Here is a 24,267-nt window from a genome sequence, read left to right as displayed (position 1 = left end):
AAAAATTATCAGCCACCCAGATGTCACGTGGTGCAATCTTTCAACCTTAACAAGCCTCTACGGAGTAGCTATGTACTCCTGCTCCTAAATCGCCAGGGAAATTTCATCAAATGGATGATAGGCTTCAACGAAAGGATTTCTGCTATCTCACTAGCTCCGAGATTGATTGCTAGAATGGAAATTTACGTTCTTTGTTTAAAAGGATATTGGCAGGTAGTTCTCGCACTCAATCAACTGTTTTTCATTTTGAATCAGTGATCTTATCTCCATCTCATTATGGCTGATCAAATGCCATCCAAGATCTTTTTAGAAACCTCTTTAATACGACCACCCATTTCCAACAAATGCCTTCTGCTGGTCCTCGAGTATAACAAGAAATACCCTATAAACCCGGTGCCCCCTACCGGCGATACAACCTTTGCAGATACAATACATTCTGCCCGAGAAATGTATGGACCAATTTCTGGAAGCTGTTCAATCACTCTCTCGCAAAAGTCATCCGGTACCACGATCTTTTCACGATGGATAGGAATCATAACAAGCTCACACCAGTACTGAGCTTGGCATGAAAAAGATTTTGACAGAGCTTTAAAACGCTCGCCGTCCTCGAGCGCTCGAAGAAATTGAAGCGCACAGTAATCCACACCATACGTATACGTGGTCGCAAACACAGATTGCAGACCGGGCGGTCGAGCATTGACTTCGATCAGAAACACATCCGGTTTACTTTCCGTTGTTGAATCGGCGTCAGCAAGGTCTAGGACGCCATTGGTTTCTTTGTAGCGCATGGAAGAGTTCTGCACCCGGGCTTCAAGATGGAAAACACCAGAGCGGAATCCCAATTGGAGAAGGCTCTGGTGCAGGGACGACCGGATAAGCTCTATTTCTTCTGTGTCCAGTCGACTTGGTAGTAACACGATGGTTTCAGCGAAATTATCCGAAACCGTCGCGTCCATTGCATCTGCCTGGCATGGGAAATCATCTGATATTTCGAAGAAAAGAATCTCCCCATCCCAAAGAACAAAGTTGGCATCTACCTCTGGGCCACCAACATACGTTTCGAGGAGAATTCCATACTTTGAAAACCCGGCTTCTTCTAGTTGTCGTATGGCCTGGGGCATACTCGAATAGTGGTCAACTCTCTTGACGCCACGGGAGCCGCCATTCTGGCACGGTTTGACAACTAAAGGGTATTGCATATTTCTGACCTTTTCGGCCACGGAAGAGTCGCACAGTTGCTCCACCCTGTCCAGTCGCAATGTTTGGATATTTGATTTAATTAATTTGCGCGTCTCGTACTTGTTGTGGGCATTCAAGATTGCTAATATGGGCTCGGTTGGAAGACCCAATATCCCGGCTGCTTTCGCAGTTGCGATCACGAATTCATCTGAAAATGTAACGATACCATGGATCCTTCTCCCTTTCAGTACTTCAGCAATCCTCGACGGCAGTTTCGCATCGTCGGTCACATCAACAGGAATAAAGTCATCCCTTAGGTAAGAATAGGTCTCTCCTTCGAGCCAATGTCCCGGTCGATCAACCACAACCACCGATATACCCAGAGCTAGGGCCGCTTCGAATGTTCCTTGGTGACCGAATGATCCTTTCTGCCTATCGAACATGGGGCGCCCTCCTATCACGGCTACTTTGCGTACGGCTGGTTTAGTCGGAAGCACCCAATCAAAAGACAACCGAACTCTCAACTCTCCCTCTATCAGATCTAGTGCCTCGTCATACGACGTTGGAGACCGCTTCACAAGCAATGCTCCAGGAGCCGAAGACAATAGAGCAAGGAGACTCCTTTCGCCATGGGCTGTAATCGGTGAAAAATAACCGTCGGAAGTTGGGAACCGAATGACTGAGCCGACAAATGCGGAATCCCGCATTCTCAATTCGAGGATATCGCTCCTACACATGTATCCATTGCGAGAGACAAGTATCACCTTTGCCGCCACTTCGATTTGATCGACTGATGCTCGAATCATGCAACACGCGTGGACAAGATTCTCGAGGGCGGTGCCAGTGGCATACGGAATAAGATCTCCGTTTTTGTTGTCTTCGCATGGCTCATTAGTACGCGAGATAGGAACGATTCCCATCAGCAGATCAAGAGAATGAAAATATTGTCGCGCATCCACATCCGTCGTTGATGCAGAAAGCCTCCAACGACATGAAACTTTTGCCAGAGCTAACCCATACAATCTAAATTAGTTTAACCAGGACGCTTCACAAGAGTAAGCGAGTCTACCTTTGCTGCTGGGGACATCAACCAAGAAGGCTTCAGAGACAAATGCTTCATCCCCAATGCTATTCTTTCCCATATACTCTAGTTCCATTGTTGATGCTCACAGGTGAACTCAGGTGTATGGTGGAAGGCTAATAATTTTCAAATGGTGATCCTTGATATAAGTCCTGCCGCAAATTCAATCGAGGATGATATGTTTAAAGGCCTGACTATCTGTGATGTTGCCATACGACAGCGAGAATCATAGTTATGAGCCGAAAGGGAGACGAAGATAATGTATTGCTGGATTCTGAGAAATTACCCCTGGCAACTTTGTTGCTTCATATACAGGCTCCCTACCTAATGGGGATTCCATACTTAGGGCCTAATCATCTCGAGTTTCGAATGAATCACAACAGTACCGTTAGGCACACATGTTGTTCTTGAGATCACGCCTTTGGATACAGCGGAAAGCAACGGAATCTTGCCACAACTCCCTTGTCAAATGCATCTAACTGTTGCCTTCATCAAATAATGGAATCCATGCACCTTTGGGGATCATTGAGCAAGGATCTTCCCGTTTGTAGACCTGACGCTGATGCCACTACTCACAGGGAAGCTGATCAGTTTACATAGTATGTGTGTGTGTACGTACATGCATGTATCCGCCGACACTTAGCCTGCATTCCAACACACTAGTCCATGCTGATATGAGAAGGTAAAGAGATGCTATCTGCTCTAACACAGGTATGTACCAATGCATTAAGTAACATCTTAGTCCTTAAAAGAAACTGCAATAGAATGATAGCTTTATCTAAAACTGTCACTATGTGTGGACAGTTACTGGCCTAGAGAAATTCATTAAGATACCTCTGGAATATAATGTCTATTAAAGAAATACCAAGGGCTGGAAAGCTGCTTGTATGGCATGGATTAAAATCTCGTAAATATAACAATTCTCTGTCTGCTCTCTGTGACTTTTACTTATAGATACTATACTCCACAGGGAGAATAATATTTACCGATAGTCTGATAAGACTCCCAATTCCGATAAATGACTACGGAGTACGGAGTCGACCTGAAGCAGTTCCTAGTTGAAGTTACATTCCCAGGCCCAACAGTTTGGTTAACCCCTGTTCTCACCCAGGTGGGGCATTGCGAGATGAGCTTAGCTCCCACTCCACTGCCTGTAGATCAGCCACTCTTGTCTATTTCTGGGCTAGGGGTGGCCGGGATCTTATGCCGGTGCGTGCGGCCCGCCTGGAGGGGATTTGCTGACGTATGTTTAGGGAACTCTGGCTCCGCGCCAAGAAGTATTATGAAAAGAAGGTACTCCGTACTCCGTACAGAGTAACTAAAGAGGGGTTGTCTGCTCTAACATAAGTATATAGCAATGAATTTACTAACATCTCAGTCTTTAAAGAAACTGCAACAGAATGATAGCTTCATCTAAGAAAATGTTATCATGTATATACAGCCACTGACCTAGAGCAATTCATCATAATAGTTCTGAAATATGATATTTATTGGAAAACATCACGAGCTTGGAATATTCAATACTCATGGGGAAGCTGGTAAGTTTACGTATGTAGTATGTGTACGGAGTATGCATTTACATACTTACATGCACATATTGGCCGAGACTTAGCCTGCATTCCAACATGCTAGTGATTCATTTTGCTGGAAATGCATGTAAAAGCGCTACTGGCTACCTCCCCCATCTCTTCCATCACACAATTTGTTGTAGTTTTATGCTTCTAGAGACTTGCAAGAGCTTTGATATTTTTTCAAACAATAGACACCCACCAAAGTGTTTGTGCTTAGGTCTTGTTGATGATATGGATACTCAGCCAACACAATATGAAAAGCGTGAAGCAACTGAAGATGAAGTCGAGAATTTACGGCATGTTGTTGACTCAGTGCCAGATGTTGTCTGGGTGGCCCTTGTAGCCGCTGCAGCAGAAAGGTTTACATTCTATGCTATCACAGCTCCATGGCGTAAGTACCAAGCTATTCAGCCATGATATCAGCCGAGTACTAACATTCTGTAGAGAATTACATACAAAATGATCGTGGCAGTATTGCTGTCCCAGGTGTTCTGGGACTTGGTCAAGCAACCGCTACAAATATATCCAATGCGTTCGCTTTCTTCTCGTTTTTGTCTCCTCTACCATTCGCTATTCTCTCAGATGCATGGCTAGGACGTTACAAAACATTGTGCATCAGTTTTTCGTGGGTTCCTCTTTCGTCTCGTATGCTAGCTGAAATTGACTTCTTGATAGGCTTAATGTTTGTGGGTGTTTAGTGCTTTTTGTTACCTCACTTCCATATGTGACAAAGGATTCCATCAAAATTGCTGGATTGGCACTTTCTATGGTTTTTCTGGGACTTGGAACAGGTGGTGTCAGAGCCACTGTCTCTCCTTTCATAGGTAATTGAAATCAATCCCTTAAGGTTCATTAAACTAATTCTCTATTTTGACAGGTGATCAATATACAGTCTCAGCTCCACAGTTGATAGTCACGAAAAATGGTGAAAGACTCATTGCAGATCGAACGCTGACCCTTCAATATATATATAATGTTCTCTACTGGTGAGGAATGCCTCAGGTTGCGGAAGCATGTACCCAACTAATGTGATTGTAAGGTTCACCAATATTGCTGGCCTGTCCCTGATTGCTTCAACTTATTTGGAGAAAGCTGTTGATTTCTGGGCATCTTACCTCCTGCCATTGTGCTCAGTCTGGATTTCGATTCCTCTGATGCTGTTTTGGCAGAAGAAATTTGGTAAGTTTTTAGAACCTAACCTCCGCCCAAGCATCATCCTGATACAGGAAAGTCAAGCTCTCGCCACAGGGGAACGTCCTGCCACAGGCAGCAAAAGTCATTGCATGTTCGGCCCGAGAGCGATTTCGATTAGATGCAGCAAAACCAGCATTTCAAGCAGAGAAGTATGGAAGGGAGGTTGAATGGGATGACCAATTTGTCTCAGAGATGAAAAGGGGTCTCATAGCCTGTAAAGTCATGTTTGTCACTTCGCAAGCCTTGTCTTGTATGTCACTTGCTAACATTTTAGCCAGGGCGTGCTTTGTACCATTCTACTTATGTACAAGCCAAATCACAAACAATTTGGTCTCCCAAGCTGGTCAGACACGGCTGGGTGGAATCCCAAATGATATGGTTCAGGCACTCAATGCCATCGCTTGTGTTCTTCTGGGCCCAGTAATACAAAAGTTTCTCTATCCTACACTTCAAAAGCATGGAATTGCATTTGGACCTATTGCTCGCATGACTTCAGCATTTGTTACAATGAGTACCGCGATGGCTTTTACCGCAGGATTACAAAAGTTGATATATATGAGGGGACCATGTTACGACCACCCGCTTGCTTGTCCAGATTCGAAGAACGGCAGTATACCCAACGATATCAGTGTCTGGGCGCAAACACCCATATACATCCTGCTAGCATGTGCGGAGATTCTGGGATTTGCAACCTTATCTGAGTACAGCTACTCCAAAGCACCGCAGGACATGCGCAGTTTGGTGCAAGCATTGCGACAGGTAACCGCAGGCATTGGATCTGCATTTGGCATAGCTCTCTCGCCACTTGCGCAGAACCCAAAGATATTGTATCTATATACGGGATTAGCAGTGGTGATGATTGTTGGTGCCCCAATATTCTGGTTGGTGTTCCGGGGTTACGACAAAATCGATGAGGAGCTCAATGTCATGGGATCAATTCAGCCTTCTAACAATGATCATATGGAGGAAACTACGTCTACTGTCCGTCCATGACAGAAGACTGCATTTGGCAAGTTTGCGCATATGGAAATAAGTTTGCATGGCTCTATTAGATTCCAGTTACAATATGAAAAGGATTATTAGGCTTTCTGGTCTTTGGTTTCCTACTTTAAAAGTAGAAAACGATCGAAAGAGTGAAGTTCAACGCGCTAGACATGGATGTTGAATAACAAGCAATAATAAGAGTAGCCGCTGCGCTAAGAACCTGGGAGGCAGAGATATTGCGTGGCTTTCATGCTTGGCTTCGGTGTTGCGTTGAGAATACCGCTATACAACTCGGCCGAAATAGAAATCCCTCTCGTGACCCAAGTCCCTAGGTGGTATCGCTGATGTTGAACCCCAGAATACCTGATATTCATCCAATGCGTAATCATCAGTGAATCAAATGATAATGCATCAAATTCTCCCCATCCTCCTTGAGGCCACACCTTGCATATACTTACAGTAAAATTCTGGTCATTTCTCGGTGCTTTTGTATGAGGCTGCGATACTGTGAAACTGACAAATACGAAGAACTTGGGATTCAAATTGTCAAATGTAACATTGTAGCTAATATTCTCAGCCTCATTCCAAAGAGCTATCCTTGAATATTTTACTCCGCTCCAAATCCATTTCACTAAAGATGTGGCCTGTGGGATCCCGTGTCAAAAATTTCAGCCGAGATCCCATTCCAGCTTACACGAAGTCGAGTGAGACATTTCCACTTCAGTATTCCGCTTCTGGAGGCAGATCTAAGGCCATGGACACGGTGCAACTGAGCTGCCAGTAACATACTAGGGGGTCAAGGAAAAAAAAATGTTAGTAGTCCCTTCAATAACAAGGGGATGATCATTAATGGAATATTTCTGCTTAGCATGCTTGAAGTCCAACATTTAATTCCCTCCAGCCATTGTCATTTCCCCCAGAATCAGCAAGAGCAAACGGGTGGACATCTTATTTTACCCTGGGGATTTCTGAAAATCCTGCCGGCAAAACCGCATAACATGGCAATTGTAATCCGTAGTGAGGGGGTGTTTGGAATTCCCCACAGCATACGGTCTCTCGTTCGTGCGGCGCGTTCCAAGGAAGTTGGGTGGACTAGTTGAACCTGTTATTATTGGTAAAGAAGTCTGTCCTTAGCATCGGTGTTTATGTGAAGCTTGAGCTCCTAACATCTGATTGATCTTGGCCGGGATACATACCACCACCAAGAAGAAGTTATGCAATGCGGGGTATGCTTTGTGATATACCTCTGAGTTCCTGAAAAGGTGGGCTAGGAGTGGATTCCTGTAACTAAACCCTGTGCCATTCTGTGGTCTCAGTCTGCTGCGTGAGATAGGAATGAAGTGTACTCTGTATCTTGTACTCATCTGGGCATTTGACCTATGTGTCTAGGCAGCAGCTTCAAGTTGGCTGAATGCACAGAATTACCCAGTGAATGTGAGTGGAGAAAGTGCTATGATGGACAATGATGATCGGTGTGGGGGAACGCGGATCCACGCATTTGGCCAACGGTTTTGCCAATGAGGTTCCCACACTCTCTCTCACCTTGAAACATCAGGAATTCCGGCTTGGGCTGAGAGATGGAACCTATGTGGCTATGCTACATTAGTGGAGCACCAGGAGAGATGTGTGTTTCGGGCCTATCCGACCGATCAATGAGGTTCAAAGTAAGCGGATACCTAATTGGCATGTCGCGAAGGTGGCCAGAACAAAAGAGCGAGGGAGAGGTCAAGTACTTCGCGATACATAGGTGAAGCTAACTCTCTTTCCAGAGATACGTCATCATGATGGATGAAAGGTTCATTGAGAAGCCGTGGCTTGAGTCAGGAATATGAATATGGTTGAATTTCTCCAGCGTCTCCTCCGTAAGGAGTAATCGAGTCGGCCTAGAGCTGCCTTGGTGATAATATCCAATCGCCAAACGCTGCAATTATACTATCATCATGGATAGGCCGTACCCATACGCCTGGGTAGAAGTGATATCACGGTAGGATAACGCGAACACACATGGCCGAATGACGCGTTAAAGTTCAGGGATCAGGGGAAACGTTCCCCCGATGGCCCGAACCCTAACCTTCCTTATGGCGAGGTTCGGTTTGCCACGGCTTGCCCTGTCGAGAATACTCCTGCCAGGCCATTTTACCACAGCCAAGAAAACGTGCGCGCTGTTTTGGCATCGCCGTTTTGTGGCTGTCTGGAAACACGAACAGTTAACGGCCCATCTACGGAGTACGGAGTACCCAGTTATATTCATGCCCGATGACGACGTCAAGGATCGGAATACATTCGTCCAAGCTTTTTCAAAGGAGTGCATTTCAGAAATTGAAGCTGATCACAAAGCAGCTCTGGTATGTGCTGAGGCCATGAGGTGTCTGAAACATAAACTGGACAATATGTGGCTGGAAGACAGCTATAGGGCACAGGGGGTGTGAAGGGACACAAGGGAACACCTTGCTGAAACCAAGAGGTTGGCAGGAACTGGGCTATGTTACTCTGATGAAGAATAATTTTGATGCTCCCAGAGTTAAGAGCTACAACCAGGGAGACTGGTACGCAATGAGCTATGCGGACGGCGAGCCCCGTTTCATACCATCCAATGCTATGATGCTGAGCTCTAGATGCGACTAGCTGAGGTATCCTAACAGCTGCGATTCACAGTCTACGCTGCCAGGACCTCCACAGTCGCCACCATCAATTCCCAACCATTCCCTCTCGGTTCTTAGAGAATGACACCTTGTATCGGTTGCGAGTCAATATTGTCATTTGCGAGAGCAAAAGTTCTGCATTAATAATGCCAAGTTATGCTGTAGATGCACGCTCATATATCGTTCTCTGGAATAATGAGATCATATCAAACGTCTGTGGATCACCATTCATGAGCATTTGCCCACCGTAAACACCGCAGAGATTGGCTTCGCGGTTGATGAACTGCAAAAAGCAAGGATATCAGTTCAACTAATCTATCCTGATGAGACCCAACCTTTAACAAAATTCTATATGTACGGAGTACCCAAAACAAATTTGGTAATCCACTCTATGTAATAGTTTCTTTGCGTCTTCCCCAGCCAATGTTGTCCAACGTCAACATACCTCCCAATCCCCAGTCATATGGAGCAGTGTCAATATATTCTGCAATATAGTTCCTGCTGGGTTCTCTGATACTAAATAATTTTTGAATAGCTTCTCGGCTTTGGGATGAGAGCTGAGGCGTGAACATCATTTCTACCATTCTCTGACTCAGCAGCTTGCCGTCATCAACAAGAATGCTCTTTAAAATCTTCACGTACGATGGTATGGAAGTAAATCTGCCCACCCATTTCTTCAGTGTAGGTTCCAAGCATAGAAGGTCCGGCATAAGGAATAATTTTCCCCTTGGCGTCAGCAACGGCGGGGGGGTCACGAAGAGCCATCTCAGCAAGACGCTTGTTGAGATCTAGATTCTTCAAAATGTTGCATCGTGAATTCCCAGGGGACTCCAGATTTGTTCTTTCATGTATTCTTCAAGACTCATTTTTGTCAGACGCGCGACGAGCAAACCCGCCCAGTCGAGGCCGGTTCCCTACCCCCAGTTGGTCCCAGGCTCGAAAAGGAGAGGACTGGTGTAACGGGTTGTGATGGTGGGACAGTCCAAGGCCTTCGGTCAGCCCATAGCTTTGTTATATTGTCGATGCAGGGGACTCATGCCCTCGTAAATGAGGCCGGATGAGTGAGTAAGAAGATGGCTGTATAATACTCACCGCGTAGATTGTTAGATGAGATAGTTTTATTATCAGATAATTTAGTACTTCAACTGATCACAGATTAATCGCATTCTTCCTCTTTCTTAAGATCCATTCTCTTGTGTCGGAATTGTGGCCCTCCAGAATCTCCAATGCTGCCAAATCAGGCAATATCTGAGCGACGTCATCGTCTAGCTGGATCAAGCCACGTTCGACACATTGCAAAACTGCGATTGAAGTCATGAGTTTTGTCAATGAGAAGATCATCATGATATCATCATTTTTGATGGCTTGTTTGGATTCTTCGGAGAGAGTTTTGAAACCGAACGCTCTGAGGTTCGTGAAGCTCTCTGATGAGAAGACATGGGTGTAACTATATCAGCAAACTAGTTTGTTCGGGAAAATTCATTGGCGCGAAGCCTAGTTTCTGTTCCCCATACCGTCCTTGTTCGAAGATGCGAGCACAGCATGTGGGATTTTGCCGGTGTTACAGGCCTCTTCGAAAGCCTGTTCAAGGGATACCATCGTATTGTATCTCTGCTCTCCCTGGGTATGGCTAAGGTAGGTTGAAAGAAAGGAGTCCTTTGTTTCAAGAGGGTATATCAAGCCTTTGCTTCCTCGCGGGTATTTCGACTCTCTGTCAGTGCCTTGACCCGCACTTTATACAAATACCAAGAGCCCGCTTTCGACCAGCCCACCAATTGGCGTAGGGCGGCATAAGCGAATGAACACGTTGCTGTCCTTCTCGTTTTGCGGGGCCATTCCCTGTTTTAGTTAGGATAGTTGCTCGGATAAAACTCCGGATATATATGCATCTTTTTAACTTGTTTGGGAGTTTTCTCCACCTTGTAAAACCTCAAAAGATTGAGATTTACGAACGAGTTTGATTCCAGTGAGAACAAGGAGCTTGGGGGAGTTGTCGGAACTGCATTTAGTACTAAAGCAGCCAAGGGTGGCGGACCCAGCTGACCCTCGGTCCAACGATAGTTAGCCATAGTGATGGCCAAACACTAGCTGGAGAGAAGTGAGTTTCTGTACGACTCGTATATTTACAAAAGCTGTTTCGACTCTCATCGGAGATGCCGCATCGTTGGTGAAATGACGCGACACAAACGGCAAGATCCGCCAAGGTGCGGTTCAAGGGGCGATCGAGACGCCGACACGGCACTGACTGATGAATGGAAGATTCGAGTGACGATACAAACCCTTGGGATATTTAAAAAACTATCGATGAATTCATTATATCAGCAAAGAACCGCCACTTCGTAGATAACGTGCAGTATCGCTCCCAAGAATAGTCAACAAGATCATTCCTCTGGACGACATGCCTCCTTAGCATAGGTATATACAGATATACAGAACCACCTGAGCTATGAACCAATCGAGCGCTGTGGCCAGTGAAGTGCTTCCTCCCACTGGACGCCCTGGGGCTCAATGGCCGTCGACAGCTCAAAAATCAGCGCCTTACCTGAATTCCTCGCCCACCATCGTCGGCCGTCAAGTTCATGCAAGAGCACGCCCCAATGCATTAAAATCAACACAGGCAGCGGTTCTCGACGCTGCACCGCAACGACAAAATCTTTATCAACCATGGCCAACCAGGCCAGGACCGCGTCGATGGTGGAGCTCAGGGTGAAACGGCGAAAGCAGCGATGCAGCAAGCTGATAGCGTCCTGGTTAATACGGTGCTTTTCCGGATTCGCTGTATCCAGCGTATCGTCATTCAGACAAGCGAGGCGCTTAAGAGCCAATTCCTTATCGTCGTCGAGACGATCTGCTGCCGGTCGGGCCCAAAAGTCAGATTTGGATGCAAAGATTGTTCCTTCACGAAGCCATGATCTAGTGATTTTGAATATATTCCCAGCTCCCTGGAGTAGTTCAAAGACGAAAATAATGTTTTCCGTCATACTGCTCCCTTGTTCGTGGTCTGCGGTCATCTGCGGGAGAGCGATTCCCAAAGCGGTGGTTATCACTGAATGGGCGAGTACAGGCTCGCAATTCACAGGCGTTATGTTATCTAGGGCCTGTCGAAACGGTGCAATTGCCATGTTGTAGTACTCGAGCGCGGTATCAATGTAAGACAATGCTGCTGGGGGGGACAAGCTGGTTGCGATATGCAAGGAAGCCAGGGCTAGCATGCCATTCATGAGAAAATCATATCCTAGAGCTTTCCGCGGCAGGACCATCTGCCACACATGTTCTTCTGAATCCTCGATGGAAAGACTTTTGTATGTCTCTGTGGAGAACTTGTGCATCAGTTCTAGATCCCGTAATGCGGTCTTCCGCGCAAACGGGCTCGCGCTAACTGGCGAGAGTGAGTTTGAGGGAAGCGAGGGTTCGTAGCATGGCCCTTCGATAGGTCTAGCGAGGCTGGTTGCTGGGTTCGGGGCGCTGCGTTTGACAGCACGAGAATAGTCGCAGGGCAGCTCCCTCCGGGCACACTGTAAACAAGGTGGTCCGTTTTCATCACACTAGCAAATGAGGTTAGCTGATGCCGCCTGAGTGGACGGAATGGCGCTAAAGAAATAGAGAAGGCAAAAACGAAGCATATATGGCTTTTTTTTTTTTTTTTTTTTTTTTTTTTTTTTGGGGAATCAATGGCGGCGTGGGATTGAGCGTGACGTCCAACCAACATGCACTGTCAAAAGGGATATTGGACCGGCCATGATTTAAATGGCAGGAAGCTGAAACAAGGCAAATATGGTTACAGATCTGTATCTTTTCCCTTACCTTACCTTTACTCTTCGTTTCTTACATTGGTCGCACCCATTCCGGGATTTCTTATGCGGTCGTCGGGGCGGCATGGCCGGGCGGGAAGTATCGTGACTTTCCTCCTGTGAAGACGTCGCCGTTTACCCGGCAGTCACCATCTTTCTCCAAGGAATCAAGCACTGGAATTCTCCGTCCACGCTCAGGTCTTCGCTGGTGCGAGAATACGACAACGAGGTCGCTCGAGGTGAAGTCCATAGGCATCCGCGCGCCAAGCCTTGTTGGCTCCAACCAAAACCCGGTGACGGTTCACTCCGCCCAACAACCTCTTCTCACAATCTTCAACGTCTCCAAAATCCAGCCTCGCCGACATAGATCCTGGTTTCGGAGTCGGGGACTTCTCCACTTCCGATGAAGAAAAACTATCCTTGCTACACAAGTTATGCCATCCCAGATTACTAATGCGACCCCCAGAAGATGGCCCGCGAGCAAATCAGACTGAGGCCTGGTTCGCCAGTGGGGGCCGGAGGAGCTTGGGTCGCGAGAGCGAGAGCGAGAACGGGAGCGGAAGCGGGAGCGAGAGCGAGGTCAAGTAAAGTTACATCTGACTCGTGCTCTCTCGCTTGTCGTTCTCAGAAGGCGATGTATATCGTTTTGCGCTCGTTTCACTGTCTCAGCTTTCTGTCATCGTCTAGTTCTCTCTTCACTTAAGCATGTCCGCTGGTATTGTGCTTAAGGAGTTGCATCTGTCCCCCAGAGCGAATCCTCGATAATTTCTTATATCGAATTCTACTCTCATCCGCGGCATCCTCTACAAGATGGTGAGGGATTTTGCCGATTGCACGGAGGTTAGCCCAGTCTGCCCCGTGGAAGCCACTACCTATGGTTACTACCCCCATCTTGCAGCAAATATCATCTTCGCTGTCTTCTATGGTGTCACTTCTCTCTTCCAGCTTGGATTCGGCGTCTACTTTAAAACATGGACCTTTATGATTGCGCTAGCGATGGGCGCGTTGTTGGAAATGGCCGGCTACATCGGACGAATACTCATGAACGATAACCCTTGGGCGTCTGGGCCATTCAAACTCCAAATTGTCACTATCATCTTGGGACCGACCTTGGTGGCTGCCGCCATCTATCTGACTCTCAAGCATATCGTTCTCTTCCTGGGCCCGGAGAACTCTCGGATACCTGCGCGACTTTACACTTGGATATTCATCACCTGCGACGTTTGCTCCCTCGTCTTGCAGGCTATTGGTGGAGGCGTTGCTGCCGCAGCTGGGCGGAATGATCAAGATAAGCTGGAGATTGGAAATCGTATCATAATTACAGGAATCGCCTTTCAAGTCGCGACGATGTCAGTCTGTGGATTTCTAGGTTTAGATTTTTTTCTCCGAGCCTCCAGGAAAGGGGCATTCTCGGATCGTGGGCAATTATCCGAAAAGCAACGCCATTGGAAGTCTTTTAAAATATTTTGCTGGGCGGAGATATTGGCATATACCACAGTCCTTGTCCGTTGCATCTATCGGTAGGTACATCTCCGAAAAGAAATTGACTCTTAAATGTAATTTGGTCTGATTGATTCGGCTTAGTATTCCGGAGATGGCTGGGGGATGGGGCAATGAACTTATGCAAAATGAGAAAGAATTTTTAATTTTAGATGGAGCGTAAGTTTGCTTTCTTTTCTCTTCCCTTTTATGCTTGTCAACGCCCATAAGGGCCTGGAGAGCGCCAGCCTTCTCTTCATGTCTCCCGTCTAAGGAGAGTTGCATATCAGCTGCTCTTAGATTCCAAATCAATCCTCGACACGAGCTTACATGGAATCTTACCTCACAGAATGGTTGCGATTTCTGTTCTCGCCCTTACCATCTTCCATCCTGGAATATGGTTCCCTCCAATGAGAACAGGCTATCAAAAGCAGGTGTAATTTGAATCTACAGAGCGATCGCTGATCTTGCTTTGGCTGATTTTGGTTTTTGTGAAGCTCTGTACGATAAACGCTCATGATATAGAACCACACTCTCTCGGGTATTAAAGAAATGCCTTTTCAAAGCAATAGCACTGCCTATACCCATTTGCACAACAGAAGTGATTGATATGTACTTGTTGCATATTAAAATCACAAGTGAGAGGATACATTACTTTCGATCGAATTGTATTTTGGAAATGTATTCACAGAACCGCGGTTTTCAAGGCTCCCACACTTGAAGGAGGCATCACAGCGAAGGCTTAGATTTGCTTGGCCGTGTGACTCAGGCTCCCATACACCTGGATTCGTGATTGATGGGGACTTCTCTAACTGGTTCGCATATAAATATAAGCCGTCGCCTCTGTGGCCGCATTATCCTGCGAAAGGTTTACCCGCGGCTATTCAACGTTACGGCCAAGGCTTGCTCTCTGAAGCTGGAAACCCGCCCGAATCCCTGGCTTGAGCTTTATAATCTCGACCGCGACGACTTATCGTGATTTATCCACAATTAGGTATTGATTTTCAAACTCCGTAGTTAGTTTTTTCGTCTTCGAAAAGTTCACATAACTTATGGAGCGTCCAAGTGACAAGTGGAGTGGCTTCGCTCACCCTGAGCGCAAATCCGAGCAATATGAGCGAATGCAAGCGAATATCTCCTCCGCGAACTTTGAATACCTGAAAAGGCGGGCTCTTGAAGCTCGCGCGCGCCATTGGAATTTAGTCCAGAGCATCAGCTGCCAAATTGATACCGGGCGATTTCCCTGGGGATTTAACGATGTTGTTTTTGAAGTCCCCTTCTCTGACGGCGTGTATTGGATCGCTCGAATCCAGTACGTGGCAGATGACCCCAACGACCTGGAGGGGGAGAAGACCAGCTCCTTGGGCGAAGTGGCTACGATGAAGGTTGTTGCAGATCATACAGATGTTTGACGACAAGGAGTTTACGAACAAACCATTCGGGTACCCAATTCATGCTGATGGAATATTTGGGGGTCATGCCTTGGACGAGATGATAGCTATGGCAGTGCCAGTTGCATCCCGACAAAACGTCGCCGAACAGTTTGCCAACGTGCTCTTTGAGTTTTAAAGACTGCCCTATGATTGCATCTGCCATTTTCAGTGCGATGATACTGGGCGATCAATGCCTGAAGTTGGTTCCTGTGAATCCAGCTCCAAGCTCATCGCTGGAATATTTTTGTATGCAACGGCAAGAAGAAGACCGAGCGGCATTATCGATGCATCCAGATGACGCAGAAGAGTGGCTCACCGCCTGCTGGGTGTTGAAGACGATTCCACATGTAATAAACGAGTATAGAATCCGTGGGCCATTCTATCTCTGCCATCTGGATCCGCATTTTGGCAATATGATCTTTGACGACGACTTTAACTTAACCGGCGTGTTGGACTAGAGCTCAGCGCAGTCCATGCCCCTGGAGCGCCTGGCCGTCACTCTCGAACTAATAACCTTCCTCGGTCTATCATCAAAAGAAAAAAGACCAAATCTCAAGTTTAAGGAGCTCGTCATTCGGTCTCTGCAAAAGAAAGAGCAGTCGCAAGCCTTGGTCGATGGTGATAAAGCGAAGGACTCTCAGCGCGCCACCACGCTGTCTCAATTCTTGTCTTCCATTTGCAATGAAATTACGCACCAGTGTCCATACAGCACTCCCAGGTCCCCCGGTATGGAAAACCCGGCCAAACCGGTATGGTCAGAAACACAAATTAACACAGTTTGTCTATGAGCTGGCGAGCGTCGAACGAATTATTTCTCCCGCCTGCTGCTGATAGCATATACAGTGGATATCGTCGCGACACCCATCACAACCTTTCTCTGCAATCTAAGCTAGAGATTTCGATCAAGGAAGCAGTGGAATTCTCACCAAGGACCCAGTCAGGAGGTTCAGCCCAAATGGGTGGATCGATGGATCGCTTCCAACGTACTCGTCTCCGTACAGAGTACGGAACGGAGAAATTTATGCCCGACCGGTAACGGTGGTGCATCACGTGATGGTGACTTCGCCCCTTTAAGAAGAGAGCGAAAGAACTTCTGATATTCCGCCAGCGCCAACTCATTCCCTGTTCACGAACGGGAATTTCCTTTTGGCCTAGTGGTTATAAGTTATAAAGCCTTCTGAAGGAAAAGTGGCGATATCTGAAGATCTCAGGACTATTAGATATCCTAAGGAGTATTATGTTCAGTGGACTGCTCATGAGCATTAGATCGAAGAGCTTGTCTATTTTGACCAAGGTTCAATAGCCAATATAAATATACCCCTCCCTTCGATTTCCTATTATTGAGGTCTTGTGATGTTTTATGCTTGCATCATATATTCCTTGGCTATCTTCAGCCTTGACACTGTATATTCCTCCTTTTGTATAAGGTATCGACCGCAGTCCATCCCATTTATCGCCTTAACACATTGATAGTTACTACATGTTATCAAGCTCATACGAGCGGTGCTCCGCTCATCCTACACTCCTTAAAAGAATTGCACTACAAGGCAGAGGTGGAAAGCAGCATCCGAGCAAATATATCCATTCATGTCCTAACTATGGAGTGGCTAGGTATCCATGCCCCTTTAATAACCTGTTAACGAGAGATGCTGACTTGGCTCAATGCGTATGCGCCCATCGGTAATCGAATTTTCCGTCTATTTCCCGGTGGGTGTTTATTTCTGTGTGTGGCTGGCCCAAATGGGTGTGCCCCTGTAAAGAACAACGTTTCCATCGTTCTGGACAGCGCAGATGACGGTGCTGTCACCGGCCCCCTCTAATTTGGTTTCCCAGACGACCTTGTCGTTGTCGTCGCTACACAACTTTTATCAGCCTTGGAAAGGCACACCAGCAGAAAGCACAACATCCTGCAAGCTGCGAGAAAGAAGAGAGCTGAGAGGGGAAATGAACATACTACATGCGCAGGACGCCGTCTTTCTCCATCTTGATGCCTTTCATGTTGTAGGACTGGTGGGAGGTGTTCTGGAAACGGCACTGGCCACCCCAGTACACGGCAATCTTGCCGTCTTCTTGCATCTTGAACTCGACGGAGCGATCCTCGCTGAACAGGCTGTTGCCTTTGAGGAGCCACTCGCCGTTACCGAGGGTGCTGTGCGACATGTTGGCTTGAGGAGGTATTAAAAATGCGGTGTTTCAAAATAATTCAAGTGAAAAGTAAGTAGTTTTTTGTGTCTCTTGGGGACTCGAGTGATGAGATGTGAACAACAGAGGAGCGGTCGGGAGGCGACACGACCATGTTTATATACCCTGATCTGTTCTTCGGTTCGGCCAGAAGGAATCTCTGCACTGACAACGCAGTACCATCATTTTTCATCTCCACTTCGCGCCCCCTCCCTTCCGTGACAAGCCCCTTGCCAGATCACCCCTCTCCGGCAGCTCGTGACAACCTATCAAAATGAATCCTGATTCGCGACTTTTCACCGGCTTCCCAGGTGTGGCCGCACCTACAGATTGATCCCGAGAATGATAGGGAAGCAATTGAGATGGTGTGCTGCTCAACGTATGCTGGTTTGGGTATGTGGTCTAAGCGGTGATTGTGCAAGGATCTCATAAATTTGAATTGGGCACCTTTACATTGCAGATTGCAGGCAATAGCTTTTGTCCTGTGGGGTCATTTCAACGATGCAGCTTTCACGGATCAAACCAGCCTCTATCAATGGCTAACTTTGTCGACGTGAGGTCAAAGCATTCAAGCAGGCAGTGTTGTGAAGCTCACAAGGTACTCTGAGTGAATGATATCAAAAAATAGCAACTTGCTAGTGTGGCAACTGGGTGATGTTGCCTTCAGGCTATGCGGGTGATATTTGATGAAGGTGTGCCGATAACTGAGTTGGTGGCCAACAAGGAGCTGGGTATCCTAGGCTTTGAGCGTAGCTCTATATCAATTTTAGCTGTGAGGCATCGCTGGCCCAAATGGTGATCAAGAAATTTCAGCCAGCCAAACTGTCAACACCATTGTCATTGACCACTGTCGTCAAAGCCACCCGGATTCACTGGTGTTGTTAATCAATGTAACAATGAGTATCTTAGACTCTGGCGGGAATCAGGGTCCTGGGAGTGAAGCAGGCATTTGTGGCCCATCAGAGAAGCTAGGACTGGCTGGTGTGCGTATCCAGTGGGGATATCACTGTCACCTAGCAGGAGACTGCTGAATGTGATGGAGGGCAAGGTAGGGTTCTGTCGCTTCCATTGCAACTGGAAGCGATGACTGGTATATTTCTTTATAGCATATTTCCCGTATTTTGAATGAAGCGGGTGTTTTTCTGAGGGGATAGAGACCTTGCGGGGTCCGGATGGTTATTAGAATTCAGACTGGGGGGTGTGAGGACTGTGCATCGGTATCTTCATGTGGCTGCCACCTGAGCCATTAACTCTTCTGGTCTCATTTGGGTACAGGTTTCAATTTTTCCTTGTGGTCATCTGTTTTAATTAAGTTTCAACATTTCGGAATCATGCATGTGTAAATTCATGCATACTGGGAACTATCCTTGTGGCAAGTTTAGGCTTCCAATACTTCAACTTGTGTTCATGCAAGTACTTGTCCTGTGCGCATGCCGGATATGAGGGGGTGGGAATGGCATTTTGTTTTCAACCAGCTAATCCACTGACTGCGGGGGTTTGACAAGCAACGGAATTTAAATGGTAGTTATAAAGTACTCTGGATGGAGAATATCAGTACGAATTCTAAGATTAAAGTGGAGGCATTTTGGCGATGGATAAGACTTTCAGCTAGCCATGTTAAAGAGCTGCTGGAGTGCCAGTATCAGGTCTGCCTTCTGGTGCTCTGTCCCACTCCTGATATGTTTATCCTAGTCATATACTTGTAATTGGGCCACATAATCTGGCCCAATGGTCAGTGCTTTTAGCTGCAAATACCGCAATTGAAGTATATGGTTGTTTTGGTAGTTTAGCCAATTGTTTGCCTTCTCTAGCTATGAATGCAACCATTCCATTCTAAGCTAATGTAGATGTGCTTGTGAGTCTCGAGAAGTTCAATTCACAATTGCTCTTCTGAACCCAAGTGCATCATCCTTGGCTAATAGTTCTCCAAGAGCCTGGCAGAATGTTTATTGTTGAATCAATCATGTCAGGCAGCTGTGTGAAGAGATCCGGTCAAGGGGGTGAATCAAGGAAGATAGAATAATGAACTATGTAAGTTAATCAGTTATCTGCATGTACATCCACCCAACATCCCTCTCTGGCTCTTCTATCTCACCATCCTTCCAGTCAGGATGTATAATATATCTCCTCTTGTTGGATGCTAAGTGACCAAATTGCTGTTCAAGAATCTTGACAACAGGTCATGTCATATGTTCAAGTGACTCAAGACAAAATCAAATGTGTGCCAATACATAGCAAGATATGACCCAGATTCCTGAGGATTGTTTTGCAGGACACTCTGGTAATCAAGGCTCAAGCTCTTCTGAATTAACTAACTTATGTATGAGCCCATCAGCCACTCAAGAGCTAAAGTACTCATGTATCTCATGTTATGTTGTGCCATCAAATCACACTTTATCATCCATCAAAACAAGATCATGGCAAGATAGAAGGTTCAGTACTCCATCTGGGGCCAACTTTATCCAGTTGTGTATCAAGTAAACCATTTGCTTCCATGCTGCTTTATTGCTATAAGAGCATTGATAGACAAATAAACCCCAACAAGCATTATCTTTGAGCTGATATCCAGGCAAGATTGACTGGTTAATTGATTTGTACATGGGGTTGAGCTCCAAATCTTTCTGTGAATACATTCTTGAATCTTGATATGGGGAATCCAGTCACCATATGAGACAGAAGCAGTTGTTGTCGACAGGCATGGAGTATTGGCAGTGGCCGCAAGCAGGTACAAGAATTGGTTGATATGGTACACTGAAATGAAAGCCTGCCTTCTAAGCTGCATTGAGCAGCTCTGAATCTCAGGCGGGAAATTATGAAAGTCTGAACTGACTGGGTGATATTCTTGATTGAAACAAACAAAACCTTTTGGTGTTGGGAAATTGTTTATCAACTCCATAGTTAGTGTTGGGAAGGGATCTCGGCGCGGATTAACTGTTCGGAATAAAACGGGTCAATTTCCAAGTAATTTTTCCTTGTAAAATCCTTCACTGGAAAAAAATAGGTGATATCTAACTAATGTGAATACATATTACGGGTACATAACCAAATGAAAGCAGTCACAGGGCTAAGTCTTAAACGTGATCTGGTCCATCACCTTCTTTCTCGCCTGATTCAGCAAAGACATCACAGCCTAGTTTTGCAACCCATCTCATTAAGACCGAATTTCTTATACATCATGTCCATTGACACCTCTATAAAATCCACCGCGGTATTGACAGCATGATCATAGCAGTCCTGTTCGAATTCCCGGAAGATGGCCGCTAGACCTTGAAGCCCGGGCTTATATTGCTCTGTGCGAAGAATCTCAGCAAGCACGCCCGCTCTAGCCATATCCAAATACTTTCTATAATAGGCATCCTTTAGATAGTTGAAGACACCGATTGTCTGTGCTAGCTAGCTCAACCCCTAAAGCTGGGACTAAATCGAATTGACATTCACTTTTGGCCGCGTCGCTGCAAGTCCTTGTGCTCTAGTCAAGCTACCGGAAGTAACGTCTTTTAGGATATCCCCGACCTTCTCTAAAGCCGTTGGAGAGTTCCCCTGCATGACCCGGTGGGGTTTTACACTTAGCTCTATGGGCAACATAGGAGAAGCCGCATGTGTTATATACGGAATGACCAGTGTCCGACATACCATCAGCAGTTAATGAGACGCATTCTTTTCCGTACGCAGGCTCTCTAAATACTCCCAGATGTGCTTTTCACCTTCTTCCCACGAAGAGTAGCCCCCAGCGAGTACGTCACCGCATAACTTAAGGATGGGCCGGGGAGTAGGCGGAGATCCCCAAGTAAAAGCCGGTTTGTTCTCAATTTCTCGACGGAGATGCTCCAAGGACGGTCTTTTTCTAGTGAGAAATTCAGTAATTATAATTGTACTTGCGAGGTATGAGACGCCGATGCTTAAGCAATATAGAAGCATCTGCGTCTCCTCCCATTCCGTGTTATATTTCTCTTTAGGTTTTTCAAGGCCAGGCTGGCCGCGAAGCTGGTGAACCCAGTTGTTCAGATAAAAGTGCTCTGCCTCAGCGACGGGGCGATATGGCAGCGGTAGGCTCCAGGTATACCCGCAATAATTCTGGTAATTCAGGCCATCGTGTTGAATTGTGTGATGCGAAAAGTCACTCTGGACCAAGTCTTCAACAATCAATGCAAGGGCATCATTGTTGACCACATATACCAGCATATCTAATGCAAATAAGCACACATCAATTTCAATCCATCGCCGGTACCCATTGGATCCATTCATCGATACGACTAGGGGCTACACCATAGGCTGACATTTCTGGCAAGATCCTTTGGCCGAGGAATCCATGCCCTGCGGGGGATGTTTCACTTTCACCAGCCTGAACACATCGGCTGCATCTAGCGCAGTCGTGCTGCTCTTTGTTCATAATAGAAATAAGTTGTTGCGAAGAGCGCTTGAATGATAGATCTGCCGATTGCGGAGGCTCCTTTTGCATCCTCGTTTTCATTTCAATCGACTGTTTGCGGCCGATGCCTTGAGACAAAGCAGCTCTCAGCTCGTGTCTGGTGACTGCCGGCCGCTTTATAAGATTCCAAAGACGTAGTTTCAAATACCTTTCCATAAATTGTCTCACACGACTGCTTCTCACATATCCAAACCCCAAGGCCTCAACCGCAGGAGTGAAATCGGGCCTTTGACGCTCCGGAAGAGGGTAAATCGACAGCAGTGTGGAATTAATCGTAGAAAGAAGAACGTGCCACGGGGAACCGGAGTGCAAGCATTCAATGCAGCTCCAAAGAACATCCCGGGGGAAAATACGCTCACTCATTGGAAGTCGCTCAATTCCGCTGTGCCTGGCAACGAAATTCGCGTAGGATGCGAGAAGACGAAAAGCCGACTTTGAAACGGCAATGCAAGAAATTTCCCTGACAATATTCCAAGAGGAGTCAAAGTAGCAACTTACCTCCATCAGGACGTAAAACTGCTCAGAGGCCTCCGGTTCCGTTTGATCATTCGGTAGGGTGTTTCCACTCCAAGCCGATTCAAGCAAGTCAAGATCTGCGCCCGCCAGAACAAGAATCTCATTGAATTGAGTCAGAAAATTAATAATCTGCCGTGCAGGTTTTTGTACGGCTTCCCGCTTTTCCTCCCGTCCCCCGATGAGTTGCAGCAAACTTGGAACAAGTTTCTCAGTCAAATACAAACACACAAATTTGAAGTCTGAGAGGAAAGCGGACCGCAGCGAGCCGCCTTTGGTGTTGGGAATTGGAATTGGAAGAAGCATACGATGTTGGATTGGCATTCTCGGAGAGTCATTGACGCCCTCAACATCATCCATGTGAACATCCGGAGGGCCATTCATGATGGTCGAGGGAGGGGACGGAATCCAGTTGGCTATTTGCATACGCAGAGATGGTATGTCGCTGTCTGTCACGCTAACTTTGTCGTACCTTTCGCCCGTAGTGATAGACTTTCAGAATAGAAACTCGGTAAACGTCTCTTGCCCAATCCAGAATGTAGTCGACAATAAGGACAAGTTGCAAAGCCTCATCCTTGAGTATCAGAGAACCGTTCCAGAGTGAAAAGATGTCCTTGTATAATAGTGAGTCCCAAGTCAATATGAAAAGGTAATTTTTCGTCGGGTGCGGCTAAACAACTTACATAGTGAGCCGGCATATCGCCATTCTCTTTCGTTAAACAACAGCCGTATACTCGCCACGCATCTCCTCTCGTCGCGAGAAACCAAACGGAAGGATTATGTGATGGCTCACCATCTGGTTGATGTTCTTGTAGCTCCTTTTTGGAAAGTCTCTAGGTGTGCCAGTGGCCATTCGTCAACGGGGAGTCGGAAGCGTATGCGCTGGCGCTCAATCTGGCGACGAAGTGATGCGCGATCGTCCGCCATTTTTGCTGTTCCTCCTTCTCACACCGTAGCCTAATAGAACAGAACGAACACCTATCTGGGGAAAAAAGAAAAATGGATAAAGGTATAGTGCTGCTCCCATACGGTCCGTCGACATGGCTGAAGCCTCTGGTAGTTACCAGGGAGGTGTTGGGGACTATATAACTTCCCTCTTGCCGCCGTTGCAATCGCAGCCCCAAACATGGACAGTGCCAAATAAAGCGCACAGCTGGCATAAAATCGGGTGTGGTTGCTAACTGTCTGAGCCAAAAAAAGGAATCCTGTACGACTTTGGCGCCCTCCATAGCTGCAGGTGGATCCATGCAATATTTCAAACACGGCTCAGGGAGCCTGAATGGCCATAATTAGATCTTCTTTCTGTCCATTGCTGATCCTTTCGTGCGGTGTATGTATCCTTGACGGCAATAGGAGTTTGTGTGGGTCTATCGAATGAACTTGCCCGTATCCCAACCATTTTGCAATGGCTGACACACTTCATAACCGGCGGCTAAACGATTGTTTCTGCCACAGCTTGCAAGCCGCTTTGGTGACTGGGTGCCTCAAGCTAGAAGGATAAATCTCTAGCAGTCTCCGAGCCGGAGTGGTATTTTTGGGATATTTGAAGTCTTACTTTTAACAACAGAGCATATGCTTTGGAAGAGGGAGAGTTATGTGAGGAAGTGATTGATTATGCAGGAAGAGCTCCGGCCGAACCTGTCTTCTCTCGGCCTTGGGAATATGATTTTCCGAAATTCCACGCGATTACCGTATCGGAATTTTGTAGGCCCGAAAAACCGTGGAACCACCAAAGAACGTTATTTGGAATGAGTGACATGCTTCTAACCCTTTTATTCCACATTATGAAT

The 24,267-nt window shown here is 46.5% G+C and overlaps 10 protein-coding genes across 12 annotated transcripts; 3 read left to right on the top strand and 7 right to left on the bottom strand.

Moving 5' to 3' along the window:
• Positions 1-284: 284 nt before the first annotated feature.
• D8B26_007196 (uncharacterized protein) lies at positions 285-2,336 on the bottom strand (the record flags this gene model as incomplete). The annotated part of the gene is made up of 2 exons (XM_003072027.2): positions 285-2,188; positions 2,249-2,336. 2 exons carry the CDS (start codon positions 2,334-2,336, stop codon positions 285-287), a joined length of 1,992 nt encoding a protein of 663 aa, XP_003072073.2.
• A 1,726-nt stretch (positions 2,337-4,062) lies between these two features.
• D8B26_007195 (uncharacterized protein) lies at positions 4,063-6,018 on the top strand (the record flags this gene model as incomplete). Its single annotated transcript, XM_003072026.2, has 7 exons — positions 4,063-4,222; positions 4,276-4,456; positions 4,507-4,655; positions 4,709-4,817; positions 4,871-5,010; positions 5,063-5,249; positions 5,304-6,018. The coding sequence occupies 7 exons, from the start codon at positions 4,063-4,065 to the stop codon at positions 6,016-6,018; spliced, it is 1,641 nt and encodes a 546-aa protein (XP_003072072.2).
• Positions 6,019-8,805: 2,787 nt separating this feature from the next.
• Positions 8,806-9,416, bottom strand: D8B26_007194 (uncharacterized protein; the record flags this gene model as incomplete). The annotated part of the gene is made up of 2 exons (XM_066125460.1): positions 8,806-8,934; positions 9,294-9,416. The coding sequence occupies 2 exons, from the start codon at positions 9,414-9,416 to the stop codon at positions 8,806-8,808; spliced, it is 252 nt and encodes an 83-aa protein (XP_065981542.1).
• A 384-nt stretch (positions 9,417-9,800) lies between these two features.
• On the bottom strand, positions 9,801-10,250 carry D8B26_007193 (uncharacterized protein; the record flags this gene model as incomplete). The annotated part of the gene is made up of 2 exons (XM_066125459.1): positions 9,801-10,075; positions 10,166-10,250. The coding sequence occupies 2 exons, from the start codon at positions 10,248-10,250 to the stop codon at positions 9,801-9,803; spliced, it is 360 nt and encodes a 119-aa protein (XP_065981541.1).
• A 674-nt stretch (positions 10,251-10,924) lies between these two features.
• D8B26_007192 (uncharacterized protein) lies at positions 10,925-12,885 on the bottom strand. 3 transcript variants are annotated; one of them, XM_066125457.1, is made up of 3 exons: positions 12,456-12,885; positions 11,194-12,196; positions 10,925-10,949 (listed from the first exon to the last, which is right to left on the bottom strand). In XM_066125457.1, the coding sequence occupies exons 2-3, from the start codon at positions 11,978-11,980 to the stop codon at positions 10,942-10,944; spliced, it is 795 nt and encodes a 264-aa protein (XP_065981539.1). In that variant the 5' UTR covers positions 11,981-12,196; positions 12,456-12,885; the 3' UTR covers positions 10,925-10,941. The 3 variants fall into 3 exon arrangements, with proteins under 3 accessions (XP_065981539.1, XP_065981540.1, XP_003072070.1); XM_066125458.1 differs by lacking the exon at positions 10,925-10,949 and having other exon boundaries at positions 10,977-12,196; XM_003072024.2 differs by lacking the exon at positions 10,925-10,949 and having other exon boundaries at positions 10,977-12,196; positions 12,461-12,885.
• A 367-nt stretch (positions 12,886-13,252) lies between these two features.
• On the top strand, positions 13,253-14,361 carry D8B26_007191 (uncharacterized protein; the record flags this gene model as incomplete). Its single annotated transcript, XM_003072023.2, has 3 exons — positions 13,253-13,962; positions 14,027-14,101; positions 14,271-14,361. The coding sequence occupies 3 exons, from the start codon at positions 13,253-13,255 to the stop codon at positions 14,359-14,361; spliced, it is 876 nt and encodes a 291-aa protein (XP_003072069.2).
• A 612-nt stretch (positions 14,362-14,973) lies between these two features.
• Positions 14,974-15,333, top strand: D8B26_007190 (uncharacterized protein; the record flags this gene model as incomplete). Its single annotated transcript, XM_066125456.1, has 1 exon — positions 14,974-15,333. The coding sequence occupies one exon, from the start codon at positions 14,974-14,976 to the stop codon at positions 15,331-15,333; it is 360 nt and encodes a 119-aa protein (XP_065981538.1).
• Positions 15,334-17,069: 1,736 nt separating this feature from the next.
• D8B26_007189 (uncharacterized protein) lies at positions 17,070-17,514 on the bottom strand (the record flags this gene model as incomplete). The annotated part of the gene is made up of 2 exons (XM_003072022.2): positions 17,070-17,208; positions 17,309-17,514. The coding sequence occupies 2 exons, from the start codon at positions 17,512-17,514 to the stop codon at positions 17,070-17,072; spliced, it is 345 nt and encodes a 114-aa protein (XP_003072068.1).
• A 3,663-nt stretch (positions 17,515-21,177) lies between these two features.
• On the bottom strand, positions 21,178-21,717 carry D8B26_007188 (uncharacterized protein; the record flags this gene model as incomplete). Its single annotated transcript, XM_066125455.1, has 1 exon — positions 21,178-21,717. One exon carries the CDS (start codon positions 21,715-21,717, stop codon positions 21,178-21,180), a length of 540 nt encoding a protein of 179 aa, XP_065981537.1.
• Positions 21,718-21,745: 28 nt separating this feature from the next.
• On the bottom strand, positions 21,746-23,236 carry D8B26_007187 (uncharacterized protein; the record flags this gene model as incomplete). The annotated part of the gene is made up of 2 exons (XM_066125454.1): positions 23,161-23,236; positions 21,746-23,090 (listed from the first exon to the last, which is right to left on the bottom strand). The coding sequence occupies exon 2, from the start codon at positions 22,901-22,903 to the stop codon at positions 21,746-21,748; it is 1,158 nt and encodes a 385-aa protein (XP_065981536.1). The 5' UTR covers positions 22,904-23,090; positions 23,161-23,236.
• Positions 23,237-24,267: the final 1,031 nt, after the last annotated feature.

Source organism: Coccidioides posadasii, chromosome 4 (genome assembly GCF_018416015.2).
Source record: "Coccidioides posadasii str. Silveira chromosome 4, complete sequence".
In the NCBI taxonomy this organism is placed as follows: domain Eukaryota; kingdom Fungi; phylum Ascomycota; class Eurotiomycetes; order Onygenales; family Onygenaceae; genus Coccidioides; species Coccidioides posadasii.
The sequence above is the reverse complement of the archived record's forward strand: the minus strand, read 5'-3'. Positions and strand labels throughout refer to the sequence as shown.

Bases quoted from the DNA above. Each gene is read 5' to 3' on its own strand.
- D8B26_007192 (XM_003072024.2), bottom strand. From the start codon at position 12,529: ATGCCGCCCCGACGACCGCATAAGAAATCCCGGAATGGGTGCGACCAA. The intron at 12,197-12,460 runs GTAAGGTAAGGG...CTCATTTGCTAG, and splicing joins GTAAGAAACGAAGAGTAAAG to TGTGATGAAAACGGACCACC.